Source organism: Neofelis nebulosa, chromosome 8 (assembly GCF_028018385.1).
Source record: "Neofelis nebulosa isolate mNeoNeb1 chromosome 8, mNeoNeb1.pri, whole genome shotgun sequence".
NCBI classification, from domain to species: Eukaryota; Metazoa; Chordata; class Mammalia; order Carnivora; family Felidae; genus Neofelis; species Neofelis nebulosa.
This window is the reverse complement of record NC_080789.1, coordinates 50,557,522-50,577,119: the sequence shown is the minus strand read 5'-3', so window position 1 is coordinate 50,577,119 and position 19,598 is coordinate 50,557,522. Positions and strand designations below refer to the sequence as shown.

The following is a 19,598-nucleotide window of genomic DNA, read 5'->3' as shown; positions in this document are numbered from 1 at the left end:
AAGAAAAGTAAAAGATGAAAAGTAAAAGCTTCCTTCCTTATTTCTCACTCTCATTCCTATGCCTCAATAGGGAACATTTCTTTTTTTTTACAGTTTCAGTCTCCAAATTTCTGAAAATGCCAAAATAAATGTTATCATTTCTTCTCTTGTCAATTTTGAGCAGTATTGGTCAATGCCATCTATGAAAGAGGGACATTTGTTTCACTTAGACAGTCTTCACTTTTTTTTTTAAGTTTTTTTTTTTTTTTAATATTTATTTATTTTTGAGACAGAGAGAGAGACAGAGCATGAATGGGGGAGGGGCAGTGAGAGAGGGAGACACAGAATCTGAAATGGGGTCCAGGCTCTGAGCTGTCAGCACAGAGCCCGACGTGGGGCTCGAACCCACGGACCGTGAGATCATGACCTGAGCCGAAGTCAGACACTCAACCGACTGAGCCACCCAGGCGCCCCGTCAGTCTTCACTTTTCTTTCTCCTCCTCTCTATTTTGATAGTTATCATTAGTTCTTTGATAAGTCATGCTTATGAAATGTAAATAATGTACTTAACACTTTAGTTTTTTAGATAAGCTTTTTATTGGAATATAGTGCATACACAGAAAGTGCACCGATCAAAAGGAATAGCTAGATGAGTCTTCACAAAATAATAAACACACTCGTGGAACCACAGCTCAGAAAAACAGACCAGTGCCAGCATCCCATAAATCTCCTGCCTGTCTCCACTTGATGAACGTTTTTGAACTTTTTAACCAATCAATTGTATACTTTTTTATATTTAGCTCCTTTCATTCAACATTATGTTTGTGATATTCATCTATTTTATTGCATGCTCTTTTTAATTCCACACAGTATGCCATTAAATGCCATTACGTATTTATATCCATTCACTTGTTAAGGGATACTTGTGTTGTTTCCAGTCTCATGTTAGTAGGAATAGTGTTGCAACAACCATTCTTGTACAAATCTTTTGGGTCATGTACTATGCATTTTTGTTGGCTATAAAGCTGAGTCATATGATATGTATATGTTACGTATCAATAACAGTTTTCCAAAAGTAGTAGTTCCAAATAATACTTCCATGAGAGCGTATAAAAGTTTCAGTATCCAGGCCAACATTTGATAGTATCAGTCTTTTTAACTGTGGTGTTTTCTTCTAATGTGTCAACTTCACATAGTACCTTAAAATATATTACACAAAAATTGAGGACATTAGTAGCCCAATACTTTCCTCCATAAAGCCTCCAAGCTTATCAGGTATATAGTTATATTTATATTATAAAAGTTTATAACATGTGCATTCTCTTCTCTAATTATAATTTAGTTTTATGCTTTCTCTGTACAGATAGACTATAAAAATGAAAAATCCAATAAATGACAACTACAAAATTATGATTATATAAATATTATTCATTGCAAAATAAAATAATGTGATAGAATTCCTAAAGCAGGAGAGGCAATTCTATGTCACTAGATCTGTGCTACTCAATGGAGAATTTTCCAAATATAATTTTTTTTTTGAGAGAAAGACACAGAGCATGAGTTGGGGAGGGGCAGCGAGAGAGAGAGAGAGAGACAGAGAGAGACAGAGAGAGAGACAGAGAGGGAGACACACAGAATCTGAAACAGACTCCAGGCTGTCAGAACAGAGACCTATGTATGAGGGGCTCAAACTCAAGAACCATGAGATCATGACCTGAGCCGAAGTCAGATGCTTAACTGACTGAGCCACCCAGGCACCCCGAGAATTTTCCAAGAATAAAGGTCAAGTTCATTCTCGAACAACTGTTCAAAAACATGATACATTTTATATTGCTTTATATTTAATTTTTACTTTTTTGTCCAGCTTTAATACTTCTTAAGGTTTCTGACTGCCTTTCTTTTTCTTGTTGGCAAAAGAGTACTTACATCTCTACTTCATTATTAATAGATCCAATTTATTCATTAATTGTTGTAAGACATCCATGTTCTTTGGAAGATATTCTTCTGACTCTGGTCATATGTTCTAATTTGGATCGACTGTTCTCCCACTACATAACTACCATTCTGGGATATCTTTTCACTGCTCTCTTATATCCATTGCTTGCTGAATTTCACACTTCTCCTCTCATCTAGATTATGGGTGTGTGTGTGTGTGTGTGTGTGTGTGTGTGTGTGTATATATATATATACACACACACACACACACACACATATATATGTATATGTACACATATATATGTGTGTGTGTGTGTGTGTGTATATATATATATATATATGTATATATATATATATATATATATATAAAATTTGTTGTTATTTATTTTGAGAGAGACAGAGTGCTAGTGGAGGTGGGGCTGAGAGACAGGGAAAGAGAGAATCCCAAGCAGGCTCCACGATGTCAGCACAGAGCCTGATGCAGGGCCCAGTCTCATGAATGGAGAGATCATGACCTGAGCTGAAATCAGAAGTCAGATGCTTAACTGACTGAGTCACCCAGGCACGTGTGTGTGTGTGTGTGTGTGTATGTATGTATATATATATATATATATATATATATATATATATATATATATATAATTTGCTTAAGTATATCCTCAGGTAGTTTTTTTCTAAAAGTGTATGTTGGATATAAACTGAATCATTATATGCCTAAAGATGTCTTTATTTTATGCTCACCTTTGATTTAAAGGCACAAAGGTTTAAAAACAGAACTTTGAAAGCATCGAAGTATGCTTTTTCTAGGATCTAGTGTCTTTTTTTTTCTTTTTTTTTAAATTTACATCCATGGTGCAACAATGATTTCAGGGGTAGATTCCTTAGTGCCCCTTACCTATTTAGCCCATCCCCCCTCCCACAACCCCTCCGGTAAACCTGTTTGTTCTCTATATGTAAGAGTCTCTTCTGTTTTGTTCCCCTCCCTGTTTTTATATTTTTTTTTTTTAATTTTTTTTTTAACATTTATTTATTTTTGAGACAGAGAGAGACAGAGCATGAACGGGGGAGGGTCACAGAGAGAGGGAGACACAGAATCTGAAACAGGCTCCAGGCTCTGAGCTGTCAGCACAGAGCACGACGCGGGGCTCGAACCCACGGACCGTGAGATCATGACCTGAGCCGAAGTCGGACGCTTAACCGACCGAGCCACCCAGGCGCCCCCTCCCTGTTTTTATATTATTTTTGCTTCCCTTCCCTTGTGTTCATCTCTTCTGTGTCTTAAAGTCTTCATATGAGTGAGATATTTGTCTTTCTCTGACTCATTTCGCTTGCATCATACTTCAGTTCCATCCATGTAGTTGTAAATGGCAAGATTTCATTCTTTTTGATTGTCCAGTAATACTCCATTGTATATATATACCACATCTTCTTTATCCATTCATCATCCATCGATGGACATTTGGGCTCTTTCCATATTTTGGCTATTGTTGATAATGCTGCTATAAACATGGGGGTACATGTGCCCCTTCGAAACAGCATACCTGTATCCCTTGGATAAATACCTAGTAGTGCAATTGCTGGGTCATAGGGTAGTTCTATTTTTAATTTTTTGAGGAACCTCCATACTGTTTTCCAGAGTGGCTGCACCAGCTTGCATTCCCACCAGCAGTGCAAAAGGGATAGGATCTAGTGTCTTAAAAAGTCTGATACCAAATTGATTCTTATTCTTTTATAGGAAGTCTGTTTTTATTTATCATGACAAGCTCTTAGGATCTTTTCTTTTTCATAATGTCCTAGAATTTCACGAGAATTTGTCTAGATCTTTTTTTCAGTCATGCTGCTTAGGGCTCAATGGGCCCTTTCAATCTGAAAATATTCTTTAATTTCAGGAATTTACATCGATCATGTTATAATTTCCCAGCTGCTCCATCCTTCAAACAATCACCTTATTTTCCAACCCCCTTCTTCTTCCTAATGTCCCAAACATTAGGAACCAACACAAGGTTGGAGCCTTTCTGTGCTCCATTGCCAGGAAGTATGACCTCCCCCTTCTACTGTTCTTATATTTGCTCTGGACGGCAATGTCTGCTTTAATTTATCCATTTTCCATCTTTCAGAAATTTCTGAAAATCTCTGGTCTCTTGATATCATTCCTCCCATTTTTGGAACTGTTTAGTTTCATGCTAACATTTGGGATGCAGCTGAGGGAAATATTTTTTGGTCAGTGTGCCTTGAGCCCCTAATTCTTATACAGAATTTAACATTTGGGAGGCTTACATTTAAAACAAATATCATCTACATAAGAATATCGTTAGCAATTAATACTCTTGGAAACTGTCTTGATTCTGAGACTTTATAACTAAATCTTCAGTTTATGAACCAAATTTACTAACAAACCATTTAGAAAACAAAGGCAATAAATGAAATTCATTTTTGATCTTTATGAGGTCACCTAGCTTTAGAGAATGGGAAAGACTCAATTCAATCAGAAACTCTGTGGGGTCCTAGATATTCCCCAGATTGAATTCAACTGGGAATTCTGTCATGCAGAATTTAACAACAGTCTTGTCCTTCAGCCTCCAGCTCCCGGGTGCTATTCCTGGACTCCTGCCAGTATCTTCCCTAGACTGCTCTAAGAGGGCTTCGGGAGGAGGAGGAAAAGAAGGAGGGCATGGAACACCCCTCCAGTTAAAAAGGAAATTGGGAAATGAGCAGGTGAGAGAGGATGTTGCACCTCCTTGGAATAGTCCTGGGGCTTACTTCCTGATGTAATATGAAAATGTGAAAAATACTTTAAAAGTCAAGAGCTCTGGTGAAATGAAAGGAGTTACCTGAAACATTCTAAGTCCAAATAAACATGGGAGATTGATTAATCCAGGAGATCATTAGAAATTAACCCTATCCATTCAATATGGTTTTCTCTGCACCAAATAGTGTGGGTACTTGCTGGTGATATAATGATAAGTAAAGCATATATATTAACCTCATAGAATTCATAGTCTGATGGTTGCATACAGATTGACATATAATCAATCACTATCCCCATTTAGACAGCATAATGAAAAACATCTACAGAGGTTTTATGAACAGAGAGACCAGAGGTATCTATTCGATGGTGCGTTGGCAAATGTTTAACCCCTGGCTTTCTGGGGTCAGGCTTTGCCAATTTCCCTCGTGTAAACACTCAAACCACAGCCAGTTTCAAGTTGACGTGCGGCAGCACACCATCGTATGATATTTTGGCCACACTGCTACACCATACGTTAAGAGGACAAGTAATCAAATCTAGTGAAGCAACACGTAGGTAATAATTGGAGAGTGATGAATTTTCAGTATTTATTACATTCGTTTTTAATACAATTTATTTCACTATACGTTAATATAAAACAATGTTTAATAATAGATGTGTTTCACAACCAGCCCACAAAACTCGTAAAAATTTGGCTGTAGGTTCTTACGCCAGTACAAGCTGGCTTCAGCAGACAGCTACCTGTAACTGGGGGACGGGGCGAAAGACATCCTGCAAGATACCAATGAGGATAAAACCCTTTATCATAAGCAGGTTAATGTCCATCAAACTTGGAAGGAGAAAGGTAACAAAAGGGAAGAGGGATCAGGGAGAAGAGCTGATCACGCCCAGAAAACCAGTGCACTCCACAGAGCCAAAGCAACACAGTTTACAACCCTGCTTTTTGAAGTCCGCTCTTGTTAAACAGTCACCTTTTGCTTAGCAGGGAGAGAGAGGTCGGGAGGAGTCAACTGGCCCTCAGGTCCTAGAATAGTAAGGGCAGGAAAATAACATGGAAACAAAACACTGCTTTTCCATCCCTGTCTGGACATTCCGTCTAGTTTATGATGATGTGGACTCCCAAGGGGGCAGCGGTGGGTTCACTCGATCAGTGGTTCACTAAACAAAATGGCCAAGTGAAAATTGTAAGTTGGTGGTGGTGCTCATTACTCAACGCAGAGCTGGGGGGCCAAGATTTGTTGAGACTATGATGGTGTTCTGCAGAATATGAGTGATCCAGGAGTCCAAAAGTAGTTGAGTTAATTGTCATTTTAGCTACATTTTAAAAAAATCTTACCAAAATGTATATACTCAAACGTGTGATAATCCATATCAGGTTTCTTTTGATTGCAACTGACAGAAAACCCGTCTTTAGCTTAGTTTAGATGTTGGGGAAAATTATTAGCTAATATAACTGAAGAAGCCTAGAGGGGGAGCTCAAGCTCACTTAAGGTAGTTCTTGACCAGAGGCTCAAGTAACGCCACCGGGACATGGTGTCTCTTTCTTTTGGCTCCATTTCCACTTTCAGATGGGCTCTGCCTTCAAAGTCACAGGAAGGCTAATCTGCTCAACTTCTCCAGCAGTTGAATAAAATTCCTGGGCTTGTCTCTGGCCAAAACATGTCTGATTCCAAAGGACTAGCGTGGTATCTCTATGAAGCTGCCTAAATGGTTAGGTCCCTGGCTCCCAAACTCATCTGCACAATACAATCACCGGGGACTTTTTGTAAAATTCTAAAGCATAGACCACACCCCAGTCAATTAAATCACAATCTCTGCATAGTGATGCAGGTGTCACTATTTTTTTTTTTTAAGCTCCCCAGGGTGATTCCAATGCAGAGACAAATGTAGAAACCCCTGGATGAGGAGCTCATAAGAATATGAGGTTTTAGAATCTCCTTCTAATTTACTAAGATAGTCAGGTTAGGTTAATTTCCCTAATGCCCACCTCAAAAATCTTTCTTCCTATGCTTTCCCATCTCTGTGACAGAACGTCCCTCTGTTTGCCCAGGCTAGCAACCATCTGTATCCTCTATCTGCATTCTGTTCTCTCCCTCTCGCCCTGCCTTGCCTGGCTCCCAGAAATCATCCCTTCTCTTCTTTGCATCTTGAAGTTCATCTCTCTGCTGGCTCTTTCCTGGAGAAGTAAAGAAAATATGCTCAGATCTCTCCTATCCCATAATACCCTTCCCCATTCCCTGTGGCCCCACCCTCCACTCCCAGGGGCTACTGCCCAGCTGGCCTCACCTCTACTGTCCACCTTAGAAGAGGACTCTGTGCTCACAGCCTTATCATCTGCCTGTGGACATCACTATTCTGCTGAAACTGTTCTCTCAGAGGTCAGCAATGACCCACTTACAAAAGCAAATGGCTGTTTCTTTCCCTCTCTTTCTCACTGAAGGCTGCTCTCTGTCCCCTTTTTGAAATACTGTCCTTGCTTTGTTTTTTGGATATTATGGCATCCAATGCTCCTTCCCTCATTGCTTTTCTTTCTGCTACCTTTGTAAGCCTTGGACAAAATGGATATGTATCCTAAACACATTTCTCAGGAAATATCTATCACGAGACTTGAAAGTCAAAATACACTAAGGCAACACTTTAGAACACAATAGAAATTCTTTGAAGATACTCAACACCACCACTTCTTAGAATGAAAGTCTGAAAACAAATTAGGGAGATATGCTAATTATGGAAATCCACATAACAGAATACTATCGACAATAAATTTTCCTAAAACAACTGTGTGCTGACATGCACAAATGGGTAGAATTTTAAGAAGAAAATGTAGGGGAAAAGTATGTATTGCACCTACAATAAAACTTCAAGTCTTATTAAAAAGCACACAGAATAAGTTGTAATCAAGTTGTCCCCTCTCCAAGGTTTCCAATGTAACACTGGCAACATACTGTTAGTGACGTGACATTAGATTCGAACTTCTCTTGAAACAAATTCAGTTTTGTTTTGAAAATCAAACAGAATTTGGTGGTACAAATTTCAATTATTGTGCTTTTTAATAACTGAGTTTGAATTATTAATGAGAAGCTTTTTGCCACTTTCTAATTGTTCCAAAGCTTCGTCTGAACTTAGGTGGTCACCACTGACTGAGAAATATGAGACCATTTTTGTTTTTACTGCTTTTGTAATGGCAAGGTCAAAGTGTCTCTTCCCCTTTGAAAGGTGAAGCAACATCCTTCAAGAAGCTAATTGTAATAAACATCTGGTTCATTGCTTTTGTTTCGAATATATGTGGTATTGGAACTTTAATAAAGTAATTACAAAAGAAACTGTGCAGAAAATTTTCTTCTGTAGATTCATAATGCATAGATTATTAATATTTAGTTCAATGCACAACTCTCATGCATATGTACAAAATAGTGCCAAGAGACTTAATATAAGAGAGAGAAGGATCTAAACATTGATTGCTCCCTATATTCCTACAAGTTTTCAGAATACCATATATTGCCTTCTCTCGAATGGTGGGAAATTACTAAAAATATGTTTTCTGCCAGAACAAGTGGGCTTTACTAAGATAAAAAACTTGAATAAATCAACTGCAATAGTAAATTAAAATTAAACTATTTTGCTATTGCTAACATGAGCATAAACATATGGCTTTTAATTTATAGATGGGGAAACTGAGATTCAAGGAGGAGGTTCAGTTCTTCTTCTTTTTTTTCCCCCTGTCACACAGGTAAAAAAAAGAAAAGCTGGGACAGGATCACATATCTTCTCACTTTCAAGTCAATTCTATTTCCCCCAATACTGTGTGGAATGCTAAGGAATTAGAGATACACTGCCTTGGTTGATTCTAATATTCTAGGTGGACAGGTATACAGTCCCCATTCCCTTCTCCTATTCTAGAAAATGTGGCAAAAATGAAACACTGGGGCTCATTTTCCCCAAATGCCCAAGTTAACACATTAGAATGACCATCCTAAATTGGCCTTCCTTTTCCCAGTAACAAACCAGCTTTTCCTTCCTGATCAGCCACAGTTACATCAGAAGGGTATGGACTCCTTCTTTTTTTTTTTTAATTTTTTTTTTTTTTTAACGTTTTATTTATTTTTGAGACAGAGAGAGACAGAGCATGAACGGGGGAGGGTCAGAGAGAGAGGGAGACACAGAATCGGAAGCAGGCTCCAGGCTCTGAGCCGTCAGCCCAGAGCCTGACGCGGGGCTCGAACTCACGGACCGAGAGATCGTGACCTGAGCTGAAGTCGGCCGCCCAACCGACTGAGCCACCCAGGCGCCCCTGGACTCCTTCTTGTTCATAGGAGGTTATGTGAGGGACAGCCAAATAGGCCCTCAGTAGGACAGGTGCCTCCTGCAAGGAGATAAAGCATTTCTAGTATGCAAGTCCTATGCAGAAGATGGGGGGTGGAGAGGGGAGAAATAAACCTGTAGCTATGAGAAGTCTAGCCAGTTTACAAAAGAAAACCTTCAGACCCACTAGGAGTAATATGGTCCAAGTCACTCACTGTAAACCCTCCAGAGCACTGGACTAGGAGCACAGCAGGAACTCCATCGCTGTCCCCACCATCAGTAGTACTTGGGGGAGAACAGCAAGACATGCCCGAGATCTGGTTGCAGAATTCTCAACTCTCCATATTTATGACAGAAATATGTCCATGCCCTGACAACAGTTCAAACTCCAATCCAATCCAATCAATCTTATTTTCTGAGACAACGTTTAAGTGCATGGTATTTTAAAAAGGTTATAGGCTGGAATGATAAGCTGGTTTTGGTAGGATGAAGTTAAGCGGTAGAGGCAAAGGAGAAAGGATATGTTTCAGGTGAGGTTTGAAAAGGGATGGAAAGTTAATGAGGTGGAGAGATACAGTCAAACTGTTCCAGATGGCAGGGTCTGACAGAGGAGGCCAGCGAGGGTTAGCAAAAGGAATGAGGATGGGGAGATGGGAGAATGGGGTCCAGCAGAGAGAGGGCATTCTCAACCTAGATGATAATCAATTCTGAATCACATCACAGAGTGGATAAGGAGCCATTAGAAAGGAACGCTGGAGGACCCGGGAGACCAGACGCAGACAGATGGGGAAGTGAGGAGGGACCTAAACAGAAAATTTGAGGCTATCAGAAGAGGAACAATCATGTGCAGAACAATGACACGAGCTCAATGACTGATACAGAGTTCCTTGGATTAAAAGAATGTAGCAGAAAGGGAAGGGCTAAGAAGTATTTTTCCTCCTCCGTTAAGACACAAAAGATTAAGTGTATTGTTGCAGTGGGTTGAGATTGCACCTAGGAAATGAATTTCTGAGTAGAAAAAAATTAAACATTGGATGAGTGTCAATCAAAGAACCTCAGAGTTTAGAGGGACTCAGAGGTCACTTGAATAATCCTTTGGAAGATTATCAGACACGTTGTGAGATTGTTCTTGTTGGGGAGAATTAAGAATGAGATTGCTGGCTGTCCAAGATAGTTGAGTTGCAGTTCTCTCAGGAGACAGGTCCTAGATTAATGTCTGACCTTCCGTTTCAAGCATGACGAGTCTGTGATTGGGGGAAGTGTAAGGAGCAAAGACTGAAGGGAAGAGAATGTGGATGTGATCGGAACAAAGTCTGTTAGTCCTGCTCAGTGCCAGCGGATACAGTAATGCCCAGGCATGCTCAAGAGGAAGAAGAGAAAGGGTGGCAAGGTTTGGAGGAGGGAGATCAGGAAGGAGAAAGGGGCAGACAGAAAGAAAAGAAGCCCAGCAGGGAGCGGTTGGATGCCAGCCACGAACGCCTCACTCAGACACCTCATTGAGATGCAGGTCAACAGGGCTGCCTGTATAGTAAGCTAACGGGACAGGGGCCGAGATAGTTAATTCTAATTCAGGCCATATGTGTGCTTGGGAAGAGAGAGGAAGGGAAGGCAAGTAGAAAGCAAAATGACACTTAGGCCAGCTACGATTTGGGAATCGAAAGTAAAACGAAAGAAGAGATGTTTGGACCCAAGTTTTGAGGCAGTAGAGAGAAGACAGGAAGATTAAAATGAGTGGCGACAAAAGATAAAAGGTGCCGGGGGCCAGGCTCCCCGTGGAACGTCAGTAAATACTTATTGGCTGATGTTGACTTTGGTAGACAGAGTAAAGCCTGGGAGAGGAAAATGCCATCGCCAATGGGGTATGACAGTTCAGACCTGTGGACCCCAAGCGGTGGCATCTGAGAAAGAAGTCAAGTCACACACAGTTATCACCATGGACAACGACGCTACGCGCAAGAGGCCAATCAGTCTCAAGGAAAAAGAAATGGCGAAATCCTGACAAGAGAGAACGAACAAAGCCTGTTGAAGCTGTGAAAATACATTCCCTTCTCAGAGAGTCTGTTCACTTCTCTTGAGGTACCGTAGCCCCAGGCAGAGAAGGCAGGACTCGCAGAGGTAGTGGTGGTCAAGCGGGCCAAGAGTCTTGCTTTACTCGCTCAAGAAAACTCCTTCGAGAGATGTGGCAAGAAAGCTGGGACAATGTTATTTTTAACTTTGGCTCCAAGGCCAGGTAATCACAGGCAGTCTCATTATGAAGGATGGGGAAAGGAGCAGGGGCAGAAGACAGCCTCTCTTCTGTCTGGCAGGGATGTGGTATTTCAATACCAGGGGTAAAAGAATGTTTCTGATGGTGTTTGGTCTATTGTTGGCCCAAAGTTCCCCTCATACTGGTAGGGACAGGCCTTTCCTACTGGTAGGGACAGGCCTTTCGGGTGAAGGTTATTTTCTTCTGGCTCTACCTTGGTAGAGGACCAATAAGGCAAACAAATTGAAACAGTCCCCTGAAGCCTTAATAAGAAAAACACTCGATTCCCAAATCTGACAAGTGTTAGGTTCACCTAAAACACATTCTGCTGCAATACTGTGGGCCACGCTTCTGTGTGGGATGATCCTTTAAAATTATTCTCAGATAGGGGCGCCTGGGTGGCTCAGTCGGTTAAGCAGCCCACTTCAGCTCGGGTCATGATCCCACTGTTCGTGAGTTCGAGCCCCGCCTCCGGCTCTGTGCTGACGGCTCAGAGCCTGGAGCCTGCTTCGGATTCTGGGTCTCCCTCGCTCTCTCTCTGCCCCTCCCCCCTCGCACTCTGTCTCTCCCTCTCAAAAATTAAATAAACATTTAAAAAAATTTAAAATTATTCTCAGATAAAGAACCATTTATTTACTGTTAAAAACACATTGATTAAAAAATGCTTGATATGCCTATAAAAAAGCCCAGCCCAGGATTCTAGTGCAAAAAATGGTAGTGCCTGGAACACACAGTAGGTACTCAATAGTTTAACTGTTAAATGGACAAGAGAGAGACGGATGAAGAACCTAACGACCCAAACAAACTACTAAGAGTGTGGGTATGTGTAGAAAATGTTTTCCTTTACTTGCACTCTTTTCTCCTTAAGAGACATAAAAAGACAGTGCTATTGCCCTATGATTTCGGGAAGACATCAAGGACATATAATAGCAAGGCAGTTTCGGAGACATGAAGCACATCTCCCCTCCCCTCGGCCCAAGGTCTGGATAAGGTTCTAGCCACCGGGGGTCTAGTTAAGAACTTGGAGCATTTGCTAAGAGCTCCCGGAGAATTCAACAGTCCTACCAATTCCAACTATGCAAATCCTGTTCATTTTGCCAAACAATTACTCTGAGCCTACCACATGCAGGGCACTGTGCTAAATATCTGGGGAAGGTATAGTAGTTGCCGTCCTCAGTGAGTACAAAAAAATACGTGTGTTTGGGGGGTGCGAGTGAGGGTGCGGAAACTGTGTGGTGAGGAGGATGAGACAAGAAAGAAAGGAACTTCATCCTGGTGCAAATCCACCCATCATCCCCTCCCTCGCGCCCCCCCCACCTCCCAAAAAAAAAAGAAACCAAAAACAAAGAAGGAGCATTAAGATTGTAATTACCTGTTTTGCCCTCTAGGATTTTGGTGGTTTCCTGTCTACCGCTTAACTTGTATTTCTTGGTTTTATTATTACAGTCTAAGAACAACAGCACCACAGAGAGGGGTGGGGTTCAAAGAACTCAATGAACAGTAGTATTGGTGAGCCTTGAACCTGGTTGACAGAGCTGGGAGTGGACCGCAAGGTAAGGTGCTGCACTACTCAGACACAATGTTTCACATCCCTGCCAATGATTCACATGCAGTCAGACACAAGAGAAGTCAAATTATGGCAAACTTTCTACATATAGATTTTATTTGAGTCATTAATTGGCAGCTAAGCTAAGTACCAAACAGAAAACAGCAGATGTAAAGATTTTGGGGGGGAAAAGTGAAATGGCAACTACAGAGAAGGTATCAATACTTAACTCATTTATCAAGGTTTTTCACAACTCTCTTAGTAAACATTTAAATCTCCTTCCACTGCAGGGGACCAATGCTTCCAGAGGACTCCAAAAACTGGTAATAGTTAAAAACAAAATGTTTGTAACAACATTGCTTGGGTTCACTCTGGTTCCAGTAGGTAGGATTTAAAAAAGAAGTTCTGATACACATGACTAAAAATGATTGCTTCATGATTATAACATAAGAGGAGCATCAACTTCTCAACATCGAGACAAGAAGATGCTAAAATCAGTTAAGAAAAGAACTTTTTAGGTTAAGAGTCCTGTCTTTAAAAGTCTTAGCCAAAACCATAACATACAGGATATTTTTTAATAGTGATTCACAAACAGAAATTCTATGTTTATACCAATTACAGAGGATAAAGTCAAAACAGAATTTACCATCTTGTGCTAACAGCCTCATTTAAAATGGATAGTCTTTCCTATATTTCCCCCAAAGTACCTTTTAAAAAGACTTGTTCTGTTATCCAAACAACTTGCAAATGCATTCGGTAAGTTGGGCTACAGTATTTATTCTCTTTCCTATTATTGACTCAAGATCTATTTCTCACTGTTTGCTTTGTGCTCATTCTTCTGCCAAATAAAATATTAATTGCATTTTTAGCTGCACTGCTGGTGATCAAAGAACTCTGATATGTCAAGCTAAACTGATAGAAATAGAATCCATTAACATATTTATAGGTTCAGAGCTTCTAGTGCATAATTACACCCATTAATTACTTGATAGTAGTCTATATTACAGGCTAAAAAAGAAAGACATTTGCAGGTACACAAATGGTAAAGTGTTCTTTTTTTAATAATAAATTATCACTAAAGAATGTTCTATCTCAAGGAAAGAAAGCAAAAGGGCTCACATGTCTATCTGTACGTAGCCAGGACAGAATTTTAAAGCAACGATTCACTAACTTTGGGACAGAATGCACACAAAGTAAAATCAGATGACATAGAGTGATTTCAAAGAAAAGCATAATGTGAATATTACAGAGAGATGTGATTGATATCTTAGAGTTCTAAGAAAGACAATCTCAAGCCAGTAATTCTTGACGATAAGATACAGAGCAACGGTTTTTACTTGCAAATAAACTTCTTCAAATATCACACAGGACCCGAGCATTTCAAATTACCTACATTTCTGAACATGCAATTCTAACACGTAGGGAAAAAACCAGAAAGCTGTCCTTGGAGAAAGCTCATGAGATGTTAGAAATTAATAGAATAAACAACGGTTCTGTAGATTCACCAGCTGTGCGCGTCCTGAAGCTGCCAGCTGCATTTAGTACATGTATCATGCAAAGGACGGTAACACACACTTGATTCCTCTTGACCAGTTAATCAGTATGCAAAATGACGGTTTCTCATATTAACTTCAGCACCGGACCCAAACACATTTTCTTTTCAGCAACGAACGAAGAAGTCGTTACGAAAAGGAAAGGCAATCGCACAAGCCACATTTTCTCCCCCTAATTTCAGCATGAACACAACCGGGACGTAAGGATGAAAAGCAAAGCCGACTCCACCTGTACGTATATGTCTGTACACATCTCACTGAGTTCTTTGTTGCCTGACAATAAATTGTAAAGGCAGTCCTATTTGAAAGTAAAAACCGTTACACTGTGTTTACAGGCTACTGCACCAGACTGGCTGAGCGAATAACAAGGAAATCACGGTACCTTTCGCAAGTCGCCTCAGAATCTGACAACGGCATTTAAAAGAGACAGCTATCATTCTTGCTCACTGCCTTCTGTGGCAAAGTGTACTCAGGGCTCTGCTCTGGTGGCTGCAGCAGCAGCATATGAATTCCTTGTGCACATACCAGGAGAAAGGTAGTCCCAGTGGGGAGTGACAAAGCTTAATTCCTCTTGGCTGATGCAGAGGTCCGCTCCGTGTCATCTGGCAAAGCTGTGTCATTCACTACTACTAGCCCTGCCCGCCCGCCCCAGCCTCCTCCCCCTGCACAATCACAATAGCTTAGAAAGTAAGGCTGTTTCGATAGCAACAAAGCACCAAATTGTGGAAAGCAGGGATAAGGCTGGGAGAGGAGCCATTCCATAAATCTAATACTAAGCACTGAGCGATGCATTCAGTTTTAGGCAAAGGGCTATGTATTCCAGCCGATTCAGCTACCCCCGCTCCCTTCCGTCTCAGCATGAAGTCAGGGTGCTTTACGTGTCTCATTTCACTAGAAATGTTACTGAGATGCTCGCACTCTCACTTTACAAAGAAATGCATGTATCATATACCATCTTTTCTTAAGAATGGAAGGCAAAGGAGGGAGGCAGTTTATCTTCGGGATTCAGTAGAAAACAGGAGGGAAAGGGCCCTATAACAGAGTCAGAAAGACCTATTTGGCACTTTGCAAATCTGTGGGGGCAAGGCAGTCTAGCTTTGGAGAAGAAATGCAGCAAGGGCTAAGGGAAAGGGCTCAGGCAAGGGGGCCATCAGGCAGATGGAGTCCCAGCCCCCTTAATTACCCTTTCCAAAAAAAAAAAAAAAAAAAAAAATTGGCTGGAGAGCAACACAATGAAGACTGTTTCTAAAGATACCAGGAATAAATGCAAACAAGGCCAAGTATTTCTATTTTTAATGTACTTTATCATCCTATTTCCCAAACAACTCTCCACCAAGCCATTCTTCTCATTATGCAAATAAAACAGTCTTGCGACACTGCAGATATTCATGAGTATCTGCTCCAGTGGAGTGAAGAGGAAATTAACAAACCCCTCACAATCCATTCACAAAATGACAGGAAGGAGGGGCACATTTCTTCAACTGTTTGCACCGGCCTACTCACCATTGAGTCAATACAAACTAACATTTGGTATGGAATTTTAATCAAAACCCAAGAATCTCCCACAGGAGTTAACACAAACATTCAGAGCCCCCCCCCCAAAAAAAAAAAATCACAGTTGGTCAGGAACTTAAAAAAATTAGCAGTTAGTCAAAATGAAAAGATATATCACTGTCCAAACTATTTGATTAATATTTCTAGGACTATATGAATTATTCAAATGGTCTTATTCTCTACTCTAAGGCTGTAAAAAAAACCTTCCAAGCTGGTTTCTAAAATAACATCCAATATTCCAAATTTAGCGATAAAACTTTCTCCTCTTCATTCATAAATTCCAGATTAAGTCAAACAATTTCAATCTGCCAATATTGAAAAGCATATGTTATTTGGGGTCCAATAGAAAAATAATTTCTGTGTGAAAAATAACTGAATATCGTAAGCATCTACTTTAAAGGTTTTTGAAAAGAACAGAATTCCCTGACCAAAGATGGTCTAGCTAAACCAGTCAGCTACTACTAATCAATAGGAAAGTACATTAAATGGATTGTATTGCAGAATCAAATTTTTATAACTGTTTCAATTAGCATAAATCTGTTTTTGCATTTCAACCCATCTCATTTTCATCTTTATTAGGTCATCCCTAGTAATATGTTAGCCTTCTTGATTTTTTTTTTTTTTTTTTTGCTTTGATAGAAATGTACCTTAGTGCTAGAGAATTGGGTTATTAGCGAAAGTGAGATAAATATTTATAGTTAGGTCTTTCAAAGATCCTTCCCCAAAACTAACAGCTTTCTTGAAATCTAGGTACTCGGAATATGCAGCTGTCAAATAGCATTAGTAAAATCTTGCCTGGGGAGTATCACCACTCCAGCCCATTTTATTAATATCTATTCAAATAAAACTCAGAATCATACAGGAATCTCTTGCCCCCTCCTGTTATGCTTACTCAGATCTAATTTGCTTCTTCCTTAAGGCTAAAGTGATCAAATATTTCCTCTTTTACTAGAATGCTCAATTGCTTTTTAAAAGCTCTGTCTTCTGGTCCTAAAAAAGATCCTCAGAACTACTAAAATATCTACTTTTCTGGCAGGAGAAAAAAACCCTATCCTGGAGCCCTTTGAAAAGGTTCCTGGAGGCTCAAATTAGGGGATTTTTTTTTTTCTCTTTGGAAATTATGGCTGCCAATCCACATATATCCTATTAAATAGCTCAGGCTCAGCTCCAGGAATCTTACAGAAATAGAGGCATCCCGGACTGACCCTTTTCTAGGAAATGAAGGAATCTGCCACGTGTGTCTACCTTCTTCCATTTTTGGCCTCTCTGGTCCTCAGAGATTTCCCTGGGAGCCATTCCCAGCTCTGCCTTCTTATCCTAAGCCCTTCACCTAATTCCAGCCTAGCCTCACATCCTGGACTCTAATGCTCGCAGAACAGCTTCCAGCAGGCAAGTTTTTCTATCCCAAAACTTACTGGCCTGTCGGACAAAGGTCTCAAGTGGGCAAGACCACGGTCTCCTAACATAAGCTACCACTGGGCAGAGTAACCTGCCTTTCCCAGCCACCAGTTTAATAGAAGTATGTGTCTTTGGAATCCTATAATCAACTGCGACAATTACGATGGCCCAGCTGTCTCGCCAGCTCAAACTTAACAGCATGCTCTTTGAGGGTCACCATGTGGGAACTGTAGAGATACAAGCAGGCAAAATGGTATAATACACATATCCGATTAAGCTCCAAAGTGATCTGGAAAACAGCTGATGAAGTGTACTCCTCTTTTCTTAAAAATACCCTCAATATATGAAAACATGTGCTTGCTGGATTTAAGGTTGATTATTCCCTTAAAATGATAATTTTTATTTTAGGGTTTCTTTCAAATATTAGTTTTCTTGAGAGAGAGAGAGAGAGAGAGAGAGATAGAGAGAGAGAGTGTGTGTGTGTGTGTGTGTGTGTGTGTGTGTGTGTGTGTGTTTATAAAGCACTTTCACACACAATGCATCACTGGAATGACTCCCTTATGGGTTTTTGTTCCTGATAAGGAACCTGGTTCTCAGAGCATTTTTCATCAAAGTCACTCAGCTACTAAGTTGCAAAGAACTAGAAAGAATCCAAGGCTTCTCACCCTGGCTGAATATTCTTTCTACTCTTTACTTTTTTACTATGCCTCTTTCCCACGGACAGAAAACGTAATCCTGATTACAGGGGGAAAATCCCATTAACAAAGACCATTTCTATGCAGTTACGTTTTATGATAGGAGGCAAATCTAGAGTCTACCGTTTCAACCACCCCTTCTTCTCTGCCCTCACCCATGCCCCGCTGAGGTGCAGCCAGTGTAGCTACAACCACAGTGACCAAAAGGACGCAGAAACTGGAGGCAGTTAAGACAGGTTCCTCCAGGGACCAGAGTGGTATCTTTGTCATACTTGTGTTTAAATATTTTATTTTTAAATTTTTTTTATTTTTTTTTTTTGAGAGAGGGAGAGACAGAGTGAGTGGGGGAGGGGCAGAGAGAGAGGGAGACGGAATCGGAAGTAGGCTCCAGGCTGCGAGCTATCAGCACAGAGCCTGACACGGGGCTCGACCTCACGAACGCTGAGATCATGACCTGAGCTAAAGTCAGACGCCTAACCGAATGAACCACCCAGGTGCCACCCCCCTTTTAAAAAAAAAAATTAATGTAAATATTTTAGTATCACTGTCAGTGACAGTATGGTACAAATTACCTTATCCTGCTACTTTTTCTCATCTCCTTGATTCTTACCTTTCTTCTGTGTAAAATCTCCACCCCCCAAAATAAACACTGCTGTTTGCAGATTCTTCTGATTATTAAATTTTTTTATGTTTACTTTTTTTATTTTTGAGAGAGAGAGAGAGAGACAGACAGACCGTGAGCGGGGAAGGGGAAGAGAGAGAGAGGAGACACAAGATCCGAGGCAGGCTCCAGGCTCTGAGCTGTCAGCTCAGAGCCCAGCGGGGCTCAAACTCATGAACTGCGAGATCATGACCTGAGCCGGAGTTGACACTTAACCGACTGAGCCACCCAAGTGCCCCAGTTCTTCTGATTCTTAATAAATCATAAGTCACAAGTTTCCTGCCATATACTTCTACCTGGGAAATTCATTAAAAAAAACAACAACAACAATGGGGTCAACTCCACAAACAAATACCCCACTACTTTATATTACTAGAATCAACTTGATTAAAGTACACACATACTGTGTACTTTCCTCTTCATTTCAACTGATTTTGTAAGTCTGTCACAAATACATTTCATAGATCCTACTTGTTTGATTTATTTAGCTATTACCTTTCTTTTTCTTTGGATGCAATTGATTGAAATTGTTTAACATGGTCAGGCCATTATTTAGACAGCACACGATATCTTGAATCAGCTAGTATTGAATCAGTATACTGATTTTTCCCCCCTCACACTTGGCAGCTGTTAGGCATCTCCCAAATCTTTAGAGCATTTTAGAACACAGTGTTCTCGGAGGTCTCAAAATGTGACCAGGACGTCTTTTTCAGCTACTTACCGGCAATCTTGTTGACTCATCCACAGCTTATTATAACCAGTCGTTTTTAGTTTCCTTCTCAAAGATGTTGAGAGTAACTATGATCCTCACACATATTCTAATTCTCGTGACCACTGTCTGCCACTCAGTTCACGGAGTGTGTCAGTGTGAGACCAAACATTTAGACTGGACTCCAGACACAACCTGTCATCGCCAAGCTGCAGCTGAGGACTACTGAGAAATAGGAAAAGCAAGACTTAATTTGCTGATAGAGGTTCTAA

General features: G+C 40.5%; 1 protein-coding gene and 1 non-coding gene across 9 annotated transcripts in view; both read right to left on the bottom strand.

The window, feature by feature from the left end:
* GRIP1 (glutamate receptor interacting protein 1) overlaps positions 1-19,598 on the bottom strand; it is a 684,772-nt gene that overhangs the window by 260,823 nt on the left and 404,351 nt on the right. Inside the window, exon 1 of one of the 8 annotated variants that reach the window (XM_058742100.1) lies at positions 14,692-14,827. The exons of the other annotated variants lie outside the window; for them this stretch is intronic. Coding sequence (XP_058598083.1) covers positions 14,692-14,746 — 55 coding nt within the window. The 5' untranslated portion in view covers positions 14,747-14,827. Of the gene's footprint in view, positions 1-14,691; positions 14,828-19,598 lie in introns of those variants that run through there. 8 annotated transcript variants of the gene reach the window in all.
* Positions 364-448, bottom strand: TRNAR-UCG (transfer RNA arginine (anticodon UCG)). Its single transcript has one exon. It is a non-coding gene; the product is annotated as a tRNA-Arg (tRNA).